Source organism: Lolium rigidum, chromosome 6 (assembly GCF_022539505.1).
Source record: "Lolium rigidum isolate FL_2022 chromosome 6, APGP_CSIRO_Lrig_0.1, whole genome shotgun sequence".
Classification (NCBI taxonomy): domain Eukaryota; kingdom Viridiplantae; phylum Streptophyta; class Magnoliopsida; order Poales; family Poaceae; genus Lolium; species Lolium rigidum.
Window position 1 is genome coordinate 54,548,700 of NC_061513.1, and position 15,562 is coordinate 54,564,261.

The following is a 15,562-nucleotide window of genomic DNA, read 5'->3' on the forward strand; positions in this document are numbered from 1 at the left end:
CTCGGGTGGGGACGGCCGCGGCGTGAGGCTCGGCAACAACCGAGCCGCAGGACAACTGGAGACAGCCTGTCTCCCACCCCCGCCTCTCCTCTCTCTTCTTCGCTCTGCCTCGACTCCTTCTCTCTCTCCTCTTCCACCTTCTCCACCTCCCCCATTCCATTCCCCACGCCTACCCATCTCCACCGCCAGCGCCAGGGCTCCCATTCCGCTCCGCCTCGCCCGGCCGCCCGCCGGATCCCGCCGCTTCCCGCCGTCGCCGCCCGCTCGGCCGCGGAAAATCGCCGGATCCCATCGGGGGTCCGGGCTGCCGCAGCATCCACCGCCGGGGACACCGCTCCCCGCCACCGCCCGCCCGTCCGCCCCTCGCTAAGGTGATTCGCGCTGACCTTTCGTTATTCTATGCATACTACTGCTGCCGACTCTCTCGGTGATCTCTGCTTAGCTTGCTGCTTAATACTAGACTGATTTTATTTACCCGTTTAGTCGGTAGATAGATACGCTGCTCCAGAAGTGCCATGCTTGCTGTTTTTCAAGTGTTTAGTGGTTAAATGTTGCTGTCTTTCGGTGCTGGAATGGTAAGCTTCTGAGTTAGCGGATGCAACTACTGCTTTACATGCTTGCTAAATAGGTGATTAAGCGTGTTGCGGGCTGGCTTAGGGCATGTTGGAGTACCCTATGTCTGTATTAACTGCGTGCGGATGTGCCAGTAACTAAATGGAACCTACTGCCTTCGTATGCTTTGCCAGAGGTTTAGGGTGCAATCAAACAAAACCTGTTTTGCTGTTCAACTGTATTTTCCTTTTCTTAGCCCCTACCAATATTTACCAAATTTGGATCGTTGCCTCACTCGACCTTATTCACTCACGCAATTACTATGATTTTGCGATTGCAGTGCTGTAGAAGCTGGACGCGGTTCAAACTTGGAAGGCGGCCGAGTCTATGGTGTTTGCGGGCTGCCGTGCTATCGATGCGAGCAGAGAGCATGCGTGGCAGCTGTTCTTCGGGTGATGCACCTGACCAGAGTAGCTGCCGATGCATTCGGTGTCGTCACCATTGCACTGTTTGCGCTCCTCGCTGCTCTCGGCCTCTTCTGCATCTGCCTCTCCATCTACTTCTGGTTTCGGATCCGGAGAGGGGTCTTGCTCCCGCTCGGCTACTTTAACGGCCCCTGGGTCACTCGCATTGCCCTCATCCTCATCACCATCTGGTGGGGAGTCGGGGAGATCGTGAGGTCGAGCTTCTTGAAGAGGAAGTTGTTCGCCAGCGCAGAGTGGCAGAAGATCGCATGTGACGCCTACATCCTTTCCAATCTAGGGTTTGCGGAACCATGCATCTTCTTCGTGTTTGCTTTCCTCCTGCATGGCTCCTTACAGAAGAGGGAGTCGGGCACTCTGAACCAAAGATGGAACTTGAAGACCATTGGCTACATGCTGGTTTTCTGCGTCCCGGTTTTCTTCGTCCAGGCCCTTCTCGTGTTTGTCGGGCCTACCTTTGTTAAGGATGAGAACAGTGAGAATGGAAGGAGGAAGATTGCCAAGTACTTCATTCGGACGTCCATGCCGGTTGGGGATACCAATGTCTGCACCTATCCATTGTTTGGCACCATTTTTCTGGGACTTATAGATGTCATCCTGATGAGCTATGTCTCCTATGTTGGATCTCGGGTCTTATCCTTGGTCATCAACAAGGCGCTGCGAAGGAGGGTTTCTTTGCTGATAATATCGGTGCTTTTCTTCCTTCCGATCAGGGTGATCCTTCTTGGGTTTTCAGTCATGCCCCATCCAGGAGATATAGCGTTCGAGGTCATCATCTTCTTGTCATTCTTGATGATGCTGTCCTGCACAACAGTTGGGATACTCTTGCTGGTATACTTCCCAGTCGCAGATTCACTGGCACTCCGGAAGATACGCAACAGGGAAATGCCAGTAGAGATGGTGCCATATGATGATTACTACTATGAAGGCTCGTCGCTTGTGGCGCACCAGAGCTTCCGAGAAATCGAGCGGAACTCTGACACGTCAACAAAGCGTGGCTCCATATCCTTCCGCACAATGATCAGGGAAGACCAACTTCCGCAGGATGGTGTGGATGAAATCGGGTTCTCCTCCCGCAGCGGCATCCAAATTGGATCATCCTCACCTTCAGGTTCTTCACCGAGTGCTGCCATGCTACCTCTCAAGGAAGTCCCTAGATACTAAGTAGTGTTCACATGTGGCTTTGGCCCCTTCTACTATGTGATCTTCCTTTCCTCTTCTTCCTCTCACCTACCTTAATGATAACAGTTTTGTGGCAATCAAAAGGTTTTTTGTAAAGTTTTCAAGTAGCAAGACTCATCCATTTAGATCAGTTTGTCTAGTTCCAACTTATGAATGTAGCAAGTAGCTAGATCTTGCAAAAAAATGCTAAGCAAGCAGCTGTGCGTGCACCTGGCATTGGCTGGCAGAGGATGAGTTGGAGTTCACTTTTGGTTGGTTTGCTTGACCCCACAAGAGTATCTTAGCTACTCCCTCCGTTCTCTTTTAATTGACTCAGATTTAGTACAACTTTATACTAAATTTGAGTCAATTAAAAAAGAACGGAGGGAGTAATACGCTCCACCGTGGCCTAGGCTGGAATGGGGCTCATCTTGTCGTCTATGCCTTTGTTGCTTCTCTCCATGACAGCTATGCATAGCATGTATTTGAATCAACCGTCTGTAAAGAAGCTGTCTGATATAAATGGCATGGGCGGGATGCAGTAGCGCCTATGCGGGCACCCATGAAATGTTTGATCAGAAATTTGATTCTTCTTCTTCCATCCCAGGATGTTTCACTTTCACCTGGATCTGTCACTTGAAATCTACTGCTACTAGATGTCTACAGAGACTTCTTGTGGCTGCTAGCCGCAGACAGCTTGTCCGGCCTGTAGGTGGGTTTTGTCACTAGCTAACCCTGGATATATTTGATTTTGTTGTCTTTTTATGCTTTGACAACAATGCGTAGGTCTGCGGATATTCCATATAAAATACACCTGTGGGCAGGTGTTCACAGATATATGTTTATACTAGTATTTTGGTTCACCATGCGTGATCTAGATGCTTGCTGCCTGGTATCCAAAGCATCTGTGTGCTGCACAGTCAACTGGGACGATGTTGTCTCTGATATTTTTTAGTGGCTACCATTTGTCCCATTTTCTGCAAGATTACTGCCCTCTGTTCCACAGCTTCGCTTCAGAAATCAGAACGTGTGCTGCTTGTACGTACCAGCAGCACATAGGATTCCCCTCAAGTTGGGGTCGCTAGTGGCAGTGGGTGTGTGTTTACATGCTGACACTTGCTGTTAGTACAGCAATGCATGTGAGCTGGGGCATGGAGGGATCGCCCGGTTATTATTATCAGTGGGGCTGCTGCCTTGTTCTGGGGTTTTTTATGATGATTTTTTCTCGGAACCATACGTTTGGCCAGCTTCATCAGGAGAAGAAGAGAACGGTAGACTTCTGGTACTCCATCTCGTGATGCCCGTTCTCTGATAAAACTTTCTCAGCGGAAATGATGTGCTTCCGCGTGCTGCTGCCAACCTGACATTCACTTGCGCCTTCAGCTCTCAACAGTTCACCACGGCCTGGCTGTACCGTCATCAGAGAGTTTTTGTGTGTCCAGTAAATGCGTCTGAACAAGTGTAAATCCATTGTACAGTAGTACTACTACAGTCTACAGTACTACTCCATGAATAAAATTAGAGCGATTGTGTTGGCGATCTACTGTGGTCCCGGCTGAATCTTCCTAGTCGGACGCACGCACATCTTCTCTTGCACCGGAAACCTGTGTAGCAAATCTTCTCGTTCTTTTTCTTCGAGAACAGCAAATCTTGTCTTAACCAGCGCCAGCTTGCCGTGCCAAACTTGCCGCACCGGCCCGGCCGGGTGGCGACAGCGGCATCGGAGCGCCGGTCTCGTGCACCGCAACGCGGCGGCAGCGCGTGGCTGGGGGCTAGCTCGTCGTCGCGCGCTACGAGATACAGCTATACGTCATGCTCTGATGGTGGTGGTGGTGAGGCGCCCTTGCCCCTACTTCGTCGTGTTGTCGCCGCGCTCGCAGCTAGCCTTGCAGGGCTCTTTCGTTTGTTCCTTCGAGACTCACCCTGAAGACTTTCGTGCATGCAATTCTCGGGATGCGGTAGATGACGAGCCCGTGGTGCTCAATGCTTTGTTTTTTTGTTTCACAGTCTGTGTAACTCAGCACATACTCTCAACTCCCACTTGATCAAACATTTTGCCTACTACTTTCATTAACGAAAAAAATCATTGGCATAGAAAGTGCAAACTTTTAGTTTAAAAGTGGAAAAGTAAAATGCAACTTTTTTTTAATGAAATTCGTATCCAGTGACAAATATATATCTATGCATTGTGCAAATGTGCAACTGTTATCACCAGAATTTAACCGAGTCAGAGGTGGGCCGCAATCAGGATGGGCTTAAAGAAATATACATGGAGGATTACGTGAATCGGCCTGTTATACCAAGTTGGGTTTAGTTGCCCTTGTATCTGTAAAATATTAGATCGCATCTTAGTTTAGAAAGTAGAATCTTAGTCGTGCACGGTTTGGTGCACGCCCACATTAGAAAGTCCCCTGGACTATAAATATGTACCTAGGGTTTATGGAATAAACAACAACTCACGTTCAACCCCAAACAAACCAATCTCGGCGCATCGCCAACTCCTTCGTCTCGAGGGTTTCTATCGGGTAAGCGACATGCTTGCCTAGATCGCATCTTGCGATCTAGGCGAGACAAGCCCCACGTTGTTCATGCGTTGCTCGTATCGAAGCGCTTTTGATGGCGAGCAACGTAGTTATCATTAGATGTGTTAGGGTTAGCATTGTTCTTCGTTTAAGCATGCTTACGTAGTGCAACCCTTGCATATCTAGCCGCCCTCACACCTATCTCAGGTGTGGGGCGGCACCCGCTTGATCATTATTTAGTAGATCCGATCCGTTACGATTGCTCCTTGTTCTACAAGGATTAGTTTAATATCCGCAATAGTTAGGCCTTACAAAGGGGGAGGATCCGGTGGCACGCGAGGGTGGCGTTCGCAAGTCCTAAACAGGATGTTCCGAGGATCAACTTCATGTTGGTTTTTAGGCCTTGTTTAGGATCGGCTTACGAGCACCGTGCGTGGCCGCGAGGCCCAACTCTGGAGTAGGATGATCCGATTATGCGGTGAAAACCCTAAATCGTCGTAGATCTCATTAGCTTTATCTTGATCAAGCAGGACCACCAAGTATTCGTGCACCCCGTACGAATCATGGGTGGATCGGCTCTTTGAGCCGATTCACGAGATAACCTCGAGAGCCGATCGAGGCTCGTATTTAACGTTTACATGTATGCCCCGCGAGAAACTAAGCGAGGCATCCCCATCACCTTCCCGACCGGGTATAGGTCGGGTGGCACGCCCTTGCACTTCGCATCGCCGCGTGTGACCGAGAAGAGCATTGCGGGCCGTCGCTCGGAGGGGTCTCGGCCAGCCGCAGCTCTAGGCTCTTCCCGGCTCTACGGTGTTGACAAGGCCGCCGCCCGCCGGTGGGTTTTGGCGGTCAACACATTCCGGCACGCCCGGTGGGACAATCGTCTACATCAACCACATCGCCATCTACATCCGAGATGGCGGACGGCACGCCGGTCACCTACGAGGAGCCGCCCGACGAGCTCAAGAAGCAATACAACGAGATCAAGGCCACCCTCGAAGCCGACCTCATCGGCTCTTTTCGGAGAACCCGTTCCCATGGCATCGGATGGAAGGGATTCTCACCGCAAGGTGCACTCGATGGGATAGACCTCTCGCCCCGTCGGAGGAACGCACCGGGGACTGCGGCAGGAGATCAACTACTTGGTGGCTCACTCGCTACATCGCCACTCGAAAACTTGGTCAACGTGTTGGAGCGGGTCGCTCGCGCGTAATCCAGGAGATCATGAGCCACCAGTACTCGCCGTCAGGACCAGCTCTCGGGACTCATCAAGGAGAGTTGCCATTCCAGTCCCGTCCACCGCTGCCATATGCGTTGGCAGCACCTGCCGAAGTGCCGACTACACCGGCATTCCTCGTCTACAAGATTGGTGGTGACCCTAGTGACTACCAGTTCTTAATGGAGGCGCCTAAGGAGATCCCTCAAGGATACACGTGCACGTATGTGCCAGATTGTGGTGACCGGGCACTCACAAACCAGGCCACAACATCGGGGACTCCGGCGAAGACGGGAGGAACGTCAGCAACAGAGCTTGAGAAGCAGACGTGGCTAACTAAGTACGCCACACCGACGAAACTCCCGAGCCCAGCTCCTGCAGTTGGCTCAGAGCTGGAAAAGCAAACATGGCTGGCTAAGTACGCCACCCCGGCGAATCTTCAGAGTGCAACTCCTACAGCCAGCACAGCGGATCGGATCGGTACCATACCGAGAGACCGGTTCGGCATGGTGCCGAAAAGAAGGGCGATCGGCTATTCCAAGCCGTACCCCGACGATTACGAGATGATCCCGCTGCCACCTAAATATCGGCTCCCCGACTTCTCCAAATTCGGTGGATCGGATGGCTCCAGCTCCATCGAGCACGTCGGCCGATATTTGGCTCAACTAGGACCGGCTTCGGTGTCGGATCAGCTACGCGTGAGGCTCTTTTCACAGTCCCTCACGGGATCGGCTTTTGGATGGTACACCTCTTTGCCAGCAAACTCCATCCGAGTCTTGGAAGCAATTGGAAGAACAGTTCCATATGCAATACCATTCGAAGCTTCCGAGTCCGGCATTGCCGATCTAGCACAACTACGTCGAAGCGCGGGAAACGGTGACAGAGTACATCCAGCGCTTCAGGAATCTTAGGAACCGATGTTATTCGGTTCGTATAACCGAAAAGGAAGCGATCGAGTTGGCGGTAGCGAGGCCTTGCAACACAGCTCAAGGACATGGCCTCCCAAGCAGATTATCCCTCGCCGGCGCACATGGTTCGGAAATTATCAGCATATGAACAGCGCCACCCGGACCTGTACCAAGACAAGTTCAAGCGTGCGTAGTCATGGTCGATACGAGAGGAAGATGAAGTGCCTGCGGGAGACCAAGAAGTAGCAGTGGCTGAGTGGACTCGGGGAGGAACCCCCGTGTCCTGCAAATGGGTAAAGCCACCAGGGCCGCCCAAGGGATTTGATTTCGACGTGACCAAGACTGAACAAATCTTCGACCTCCTGCTCAAGGAGAAACAGTTGACGATTTCTGAAGGTCTCAAGTTCCCCACGGCGAAAGAGCTAAACGAAAAGCCGTACTGCAAATTCCACAACTCGCTCTCCCATGCCACCAACGACTGCCGGGTGTGGCGTCAGCACATCCAAGCGGCGATAGAGAAGGGGCGGCTAATTTTCAACCAGTACGCCATGAAGGTCGACACCCAACCCTTCCCCGCCGTTAACATGGTGGAAGTCACCTACCCCGAGGGTTGCCGGCCGGGTCCCTCGTTCAGCATCAACATGGTAGGACACGGGAACCACTCGCGCAGAGATGGAGATGAGGGCAGCTGCTCTCATAGCAAGGATACAGAGGAGGCCGCTCCACGCGATCGGCTCCGTCATGATGGCAAGCGCTATGTCACAGAGGGAGAGGTGAAGAATATAAGATATCAGCGACCCCTCTCTGATCACCTCCTCAAACAAATATGTGAGTCAGTATGACCAACGCCGACGGCCCAATTATGATGATGGAGGAGATCGTCTGGCTAGAGAAGCCAGAAGACATCGTCGGCAGGATCGCAATGAGGAGGAGCACGAGCGCTGTGCCACGGAAACATCAAGGGAGCAAGATGGCAACGCCGGACATCGGGACTGCCCCTTCTTCGGACACTGCCGGGATTCAGGAATGAGCCGATTGCCCACAATCGGCAATTGCCTGAAATGCAACAAGAAGAAGAAGGAGGCAGCCAACGTGTCCGTGTTCGAGCGCCTAGGGCCTCTCCCGCCACAAAGCAAACGCGCCGAGTCACCTCGTTGGGCAGATCTTGAGGATTCGGAAGACGAGGGAGAAGTAGAAGAAGACAGGTACCACCGGCCAAGGTGGTGCCCCGACGGACTCAGCCGTTCCCAAAAGCGCAGGGTTCGGCGATTGCGCGGCCTAGAGGAAGCCGAAAGGTTATACCGCATACGCTAAGGAAGGCACGACCTGATCTGGCTGCAAAGGTTCAGCGAACCCTGGATGAAGAGGGTCGTCCACGGAAAATGGAGTGGCGCCCCAAACAAAGGAAAGCCGATGATGAAACATCGGCTGGCACAAACATGGTACTCGTATTGCCGACAGAGCTTAGTACTCCACGACTCTATGGTGCACTCAAGGTGGACGACAGCAAGCGCATCAAGTCAGAGGTTGGGTTGGTTTTATCCAGCCTGACCAAGTAACAAGATTGAACCAATGAGCAAACCAGGCAAGGCTGATCCTTGTGATCGGCCCCAAAAATTTATGAAGGGAACTTACAAAACCTTCAACGAGCAAGCAACGTGGAGGCCGATTCCAGCAATCGGCCAAAATTATCCTCACCCACCATTCTGCTCGGGTTCAACATGTTATCCAACAGAGCCGATACCATCAATTCTCTTGACAGAATCGGCTCGGGGGGCACCCAGGTATATGAAAATACGAAGATATGCAACGAAAGCATCTCATCTTCTGGTGATGGGTATTGGAATTTGGGGGCCGATGCACAGGCCGGCTGTAAAAAAAAAATATATATGAAAATTCGAAAAATTTCGAGCACAGCCGATGCAGCAGGCATCGACTTAAGGATGTGGAAGCTGATGTGTGGCCATCGACTCAAGGGGAATAACTGATACGATCAGAGGATCAATGGAGCACGAAGAGGGTTTTAATGAAAGAACTCCTTAATGGAGTAGCTTAAGAGCTTGGATCCTCTCTTCAAGGACAAGGCCAAGAGCAGCCTGGACGTGCGGATCAGGTCAAAGATGGATTGCATCAGGTCCACCAAAGGGAAAGCTCGGGGGCAGCTCACCTTGAAGGCTTTCCGCTTAGAGAAGCCGATTTGTGTTCAAATCGGCTGGCTCGCATAAGGAGTTTCCCCACACACGATCAAGCCCGGGTCTATGCAGCTCATTTGCGTATCCTCGTCTCGTTTTGCCTTGGCTGAGACTCGGGGGGCAACAGGCCTGGTAGATGCTCTATTGAAGGACCGATTGAAGTACCATCGGCTGATCTTCGTTGCAACCTTCTTCACAAAACGATGAGCGCTCGCTAAGGAGTTGGAGAATAGAAGGATGAATGTCGAAGGACCGATGCGTTGTTATCGGCTCATTACACATTGGCAAAGGGGACGAATCGGCAAGGTCGAGTAGAAGAGGTGAATCGGCTCAATTAAACTCGGAAGAAATCGGCAAAGTCAAATTGGGGAACAGTTCTTCATTGATAGGCGAGATTTCTTACATAAAGAGCTAATTGCTCTCAAAAGGAAATACTAGGGGATACATTGCCCCATCTACTACTACCCGACCCTATGCTAGAGGTCCTATCTACGGGCCGTCACTGCCCTCATCGTCATCCTCAGAGCTCTCATCGGCACTGCTGCCGATGGGCTCCTCGTCGCTACTCCCGTAGCCCTCCACGGGGGCTTCATCCCCGTCTTCGTCGTCGCTGCTGTCGTCGTCCCACCACATGCGGAGGCGCTTCGCTGGCGGGTAGCCCTCGAGGGAGTCGTCGTCGTCGTCGTCCTCCTCCTCCTCTTCCTCCTCCACCACCCCCTCGGAGGAGGTGAAGTCGTCCCAGGAGAAGCGATCGTCATCGCTCTCCTCCTCCGATTCCCCGTCGGCGAGGAAACGGAGGTCGCTCTCCCCGTCCGTCGAGGACTGGTCGTCCTCAGGACCAGATGGAGAAGTCATGGTCTGACTCCTCCCCGGCCGCAATGGCGCGACGGGTGTTGGCCGCATGGACCGCCGCCGGGTTGTGCTCCGGCGTCGGCTCGCGGGACATGGAGGACTGGCTGGAAGGGTCCGATAGGGCAGAGGAGGAAGAAGACATGACGGCGCAGGAGGACTTTTGGACTGCTAATGCGAGGGGGATGCAGAGCAGAACTGTTCATAGCGGTTAAATAAAAGGGGATATGGTGAAAATTCAATGCCACAGCAGTTTCCGAGGAAGTGGTGCTTGAAAGAAAGAGAAAAGACTGCCAAGTCACGCGGAGAAGTTGAGAAGGCAAGTCATCATGGTGACGGATACTCGCGACGGTTCCGCCACGACATGACCCGACGAAAGAAAGCGTAATGATTTTGGAAATGCCATTTCCAAAACCAGGGGGCATGTGTTATCACCGGAATTTAACCGAGTCGGAGGTGGGCCGCAATCGGGATGGGCTTAAAGAAATATACATGGAGGATTACGTGAATCGGCCTGTTATACCAAGTTGGGTTTAGTTGCCCTTGTATCTGTAAAATATTAGATCGCATCTTAGTTTAGAAAGTAGAATCTTAGTCGTGCACGGTTTGGTGCACGCCCACATTAGAAAGTCCCCTGGACTATAAATATGTACCTAGGGTTTATGGAATAAACAACAACTCACGTTCAACCCCAAACAAACCAATCTCGGCGCATCGCCAACTCCTTCGTCTCGAGGGTTTCTATCGGGTAAGCGACATGCTGCCTAGATCGCATCTTGCGATCTAGGCAGCACAAGCCCCACGTTGTTCATGCGTTGCTCGTATCGAAGCGCTTTTGATGGCGAGCAACGTAGTTATCATTAGATCCGTTAGGGTTAGCATTGTTCTTCGTTTAAGCATGCTTACGTAGTGCAACCCTTGCATATCTAGCCGCCCTCACACCTATCTCAGGTGTGGGGGCGGCACCCGCTTGATCATTATTTAGTAGATCTGATCCGTTACGATTGCTCCTTGTTCTACAAGGATTAGTTTAATATCCGCAATAGTTAGGCCTTACAAAGGGGGAGGATCCAGTGGCACGCAGGGTGGCGTTCGCAAGTCCTAAACAGGATGTTCCGAGGATCAACTTCATGTTGGTTTTTAGGCCTTGTTTAGGATCGGCTTACGAGCACCGTGCGTGGCCGCGAGGCCCAACTCGGAGTAGGATGATCCGATTATGCGGTGAAAACCCTAAATCGTCGTAGATCTCATTAGCTTTATCTTGATCAAGCAGGACCACCAAGTATTCGTGCACCCCGTACGAATCATGGGTGGATCGGCTCTTTGAGCCGATTCACAGGATAACCTGAGAGTCGATCGAGGCTCGTATTTAACGTTTACATGTATGCCCTGCAAGAAACTAAGCGAGGCATCTCCATCACCTTCCTGACCAGGTATAGGTCGGTGGCACGCCCTTGCACTTCGCATCGCCGCGTGTGACCAGAAGAGCATTGCGGGCCGTCGCTCGGAGGGGTCTCAGCCAGCCGCAGCTCTAGGCTCTTCCCGGCTCTACGGTGTTGACAAGGCCGCTGCCCGCCGGTGGGTTTTGGCAGTCAACAGCAACTAGCGCATATATCAAGTGCAAACGATCAACAAAGTTTTAAAATCGAAAATAAATCATTAAAACATACTCCCTCCGTTCTTTTTTAATTGACTCAAATTTAGTACAAAGTTATGCTAAATCCGAGTCAATTAAAAGAGACCGGAGGGAGTACTTATGAGCACCAAAGAAGTATTCTGCGCATTTTAAATGCACAACAAAAAAAACTTGCTTAAAAATAACAACAACTACAAGAAAAACAACCAAGAAAGGTTGCGCATTTTGAAAATTTCCAATTGGTTTATATTGAAAGTGCAGTCGCGGAGAAAAACGCAACAACGAATTTCACGAAGAAAAGTAAAACAATTCTAGAGCAAACAAATATATCGACTAAAATACATAATAAATTCCAAGACAAATAAATAGTGAAAAAAACTGAATAGCTTTGCGCATTTGGAGTTATGGAAAATTTTCTTATTTGGAGGTGTGGAATGAGCCCCATTTTTTTAGGGCAAGCAAATGGAAACATTTGTTTTAGGAAAACCCAACATGGCATCTTTATTAATTACGCATAATAGTAACATCGTCCACAAGAGTTTTAAAGAGAAAGTCAGGGTCATCGACCCAATTACAAATATATAGTATTATTCTGAAAACTAAATCTAGCTATGACATGAGCCGCTTTCATTCGCTTCCATGGGCTATGCTTCCTTTCCATCTTCCTTGTATGCCCTCCTTTTTAGGGAAACATAGCACTTTATCATACAAAGACCATTAGGAGGAGGCTGGATGAGAGAAACTTGACATCCAATACTACTCGAAACAACCCTCCTGCAAACCTCACCTACCATTTCATCGGTGCTGATCTTCGCCACAATGGCATCGATGCTAATCTTCGTGCAACTGACTCGGGGGTCCACCTAGGATGTGTCTGCTGCATACCTCCCTTCTCATGCGCCCTTTCTGAGGGAGAGGCCGTGGAGGTAATTTTGGATGAACAAATGAGTAGACATTGAGATCTCATATTTGTTGTCTTATGATATTCCTCCTAGCATACCAGATAGCTCACATAGTCACTGCCACTCTTGCGACTTCATCATGAAATATTGTCTCCATCATTTCGAACTACCATTATTTTGACGATGGATCTTCATTCCTCCACATATGCTCTATGAATCTCTTGTCCGTTAGTGCCCACGCACACCTTGAGATCAGGTAGTTAGTTGACAAGTGTCTATCAACTTCACCACAAATTGAGAATGTGTTGATTATTCCATATGTCTACGGAGTAAAACATGTCCAGTTGGTAAGGTTTGTTGTGCTAGCCGCGAAAGGAAAACACGGAGCTTAGACGGAACATGAAATCTCCACAATCATTGTCAAGATTTGTTCTCCCTACCTAAATTTGAGCCCGTAGATCGTCCCTATAACCAGTCATCCTCTTCTTCATTTAGACTAAGAGGTGGTATGCTGATCAACTGTGAGGATCCCATTATTCTAGTAATGCCATGCCCAAAAGCCATTCATCCGCCATGTGCTCAAGGGAATTGAGTAGATCATTTCAGCATCCATGAGTAGAAGGTTTTTTTCCAAGCATCTTGTGCTTCCAAGATGATGCTAATGTAGTGTTGATGAAAGATGCCACACTCATTGTTGGATCCTCCTTAGGGCAGGTTAGTGGTCGTAGCATGAAATCGCGAGGTAACCACGTGCGGTTCCAAGAATGCATGCCCTCCCCAACAACGATCCGCCAGATCAGACCTTGCTTCATGGCATCACGACATTCCATGAGAGCACACCAAAAGTTGTGATGGTGAGGAGACAAGTGGTGTCTCAAGAAAATCCATGTTTGGAAAATATACTGCCTTCAAGATTTTTTTGCGATTAGTGACTCGGGGTTTCAGAGGATACTCCAAGCATTCCTAGCCAACATTTCCAAGTTGAATAATTCAATGTCGCAAAGTCCCATAACTCCTTAGAATTTCGGCTACCATTCTTACCGCCCCACCGGAAACTGCACATCATTGAATTAGTAGCCAAACATAGACCCCTTGGTAATTGATACGTCTCAAACGTATCTATAATTTCTTATGTTCCATGCTACTTTTATGATGATACTCACATGTTTTATACACACTTTATGTCATATTTACGCATTTTCCGGCACTAACCTATTAACGAGATGTCGAAGAGCCAGTTGCTGTTTTCTGCTGTTTTTGGTTTCAGAAATCCTACAAAGGAAATATTCTCGGAATCGGACGAAATCAACGCCCAATATCTTATTTTTCTCGGAAGCTTCCAGAGCACCGAAGAGGGGCCAGAGAGGAGCCAGGGGGCCCCACCCCACAAGGCGGCGCGGCCAAGGGGGGGCCCTATGGTGTGGCCCCACCAGGACTCCTCCGAGGCTGCCCTTCCGCCTACTTAAAGCCTCCGTCGCGAAAACCCTAAGAGAATAAGCCACGATACGAGAAAAGTTGCAGAGTCGCCGCCATCGCGAAGCCAAGATTCAGGGGACAAAAGTCTCTGTTCCGGCACGCCGCCGGGACGGGGAATTGCCCCCGGAAGGCATCTCCATCGACACCACCGCCATCTTCATCGACGCTGCTGTCTCCTATGATGAGGAGGGAGTAGTTCTCCCCGAGGCTAAGGGCTGTACCGTAGCTATGTGGTTCATCTCTCTCTCCCATGTGATCTTTATGTGATCATGAGCTTTGTGATCTAGTTGAATATCATCTATGTGCTACTCTAGTGATGTTATTAAAGTAGTCTATTCCTCCTCCATGATGTAATGTTGACGAGTATGTGCATCATGTAGTACTTGGTATAAGCTATGATTGTGATCTCTTGTAGATTATGAAGTTAACTATTACTATGATAGTATTGATGCGATCTATTCCCCTTTCATAGCCTCGACGGTGACAGTGTGCATGCTATGTTAGTACTCGGTATAATTGCAATGGTCTATTATGCACTCTAAGGTTACTTAAATATGAACTCCGAATGTTGTGGAGCTTGTTAACTCCGGCTTGAGGGAGCTCTTGTAGCCCTACACAATGAATGTTGTTTGTCATCCAACAAGAGAGTGTAGAAAAAGTAGTATTTGTTTATTCAGTTATGTGATCAATGTTGAGAGTGTCCACTAGTGAAAGTATGATCCCTAGGTCTTGTTTCTAAGCATTGAAACACCGTTTCCAACAAGTTCTGTTACATGTTTGCTTGCTGCCATCTTTATTTCAGATTGCAATTACTACTTACAATCATCCATATTACTTGTATTTCACTATCTCTTCGCCGAACTAGTGCACCTATACATCTGACAAGTGTATTAGGTGTGTTGGGAACACAAGAGACTTCTTGTATCGTAATTGCAGGGTTGCTTGAGAGGGATATCTTTGACCTCTTCCTCCCTGAGTTCGATAAACCTTGGGTGATTCACTTAAGGGAAACTTGCTGCTGTTCTACAAACCTCTGCTCTTGGAGGCCTAACACTGTCTACAGGAATAGAAGCGTGCGTAGACATCAAGCTATTTTCTGGCGCCGTTGCCGGGGAGGTAAGGTAAAAGGTATTGATACGTCTCCAACGTATCGATAATTTCTTGTGTTCCATGCCACATTATTGATGTTATCTACATGTTTTATGCACACTTTATATCATATTCGTGCATTTTCTGGAACTAACCTATTAACAAGATGCCGAAGTGCCGATTCTTGTTTTCTCTGTTTTTGGTTTCGAAATCCTAGTAAAGAAATATTCTCGGAATTGGACGAAATAAAAGCCCGGAGGCCTATTTTCTCACGAAGCTTCCGGAAGACCGAAGACGAGACGAAGAGGGGCCACGGGGTGGCCAAACCCTAGGGCGGCGCGGCCCCACCCTCGGCCGCGCCGGCCCGTGGTGTGGGCCCCCGTGCCGCCTCTTGACTTGCCCTTCCGCCTACAAATAGCCTCCGTGACGAAACCCCCAGCACCGAGAGCCACGATACGGAAAACATTGCGAGACGCCGTCGCCGCCGATCCCATCTCGGGGGATCCTGGAGATCGCCTCCGGCACCCTGCCGGAGAGGGGATTCATCTCCCGGAGGACTCTACGCCGCCATGGT

General features: G+C 49.9%; 1 protein-coding gene across 1 annotated transcript; it reads left to right on the top strand.

Moving 5' to 3' along the window:
- Nucleotides 1-311: 311 nt before the first annotated feature.
- LOC124665489 lies at nucleotides 312-2,481 on the top strand. The gene is made up of 2 exons (XM_047202899.1): nucleotides 312-371; nucleotides 893-2,481. Exon 2 carries the CDS (start codon nucleotides 1,008-1,010, stop codon nucleotides 2,196-2,198), a length of 1,191 nt encoding a protein of 396 aa, XP_047058855.1. The 5' UTR covers nucleotides 312-371; nucleotides 893-1,007; the 3' UTR covers nucleotides 2,199-2,481.
- The last annotated feature ends 13,081 nt before the right edge of the window (nucleotides 2,482-15,562 follow it).

Excerpts from the sequence above, each read along its gene's own strand:
- LOC124665489 (XM_047202899.1), top strand. The coding sequence starts at position 1,008 with ATGCACCTGACCAGAGTAGCTGCCGATGCATTCGGTGTCGTCACCATT.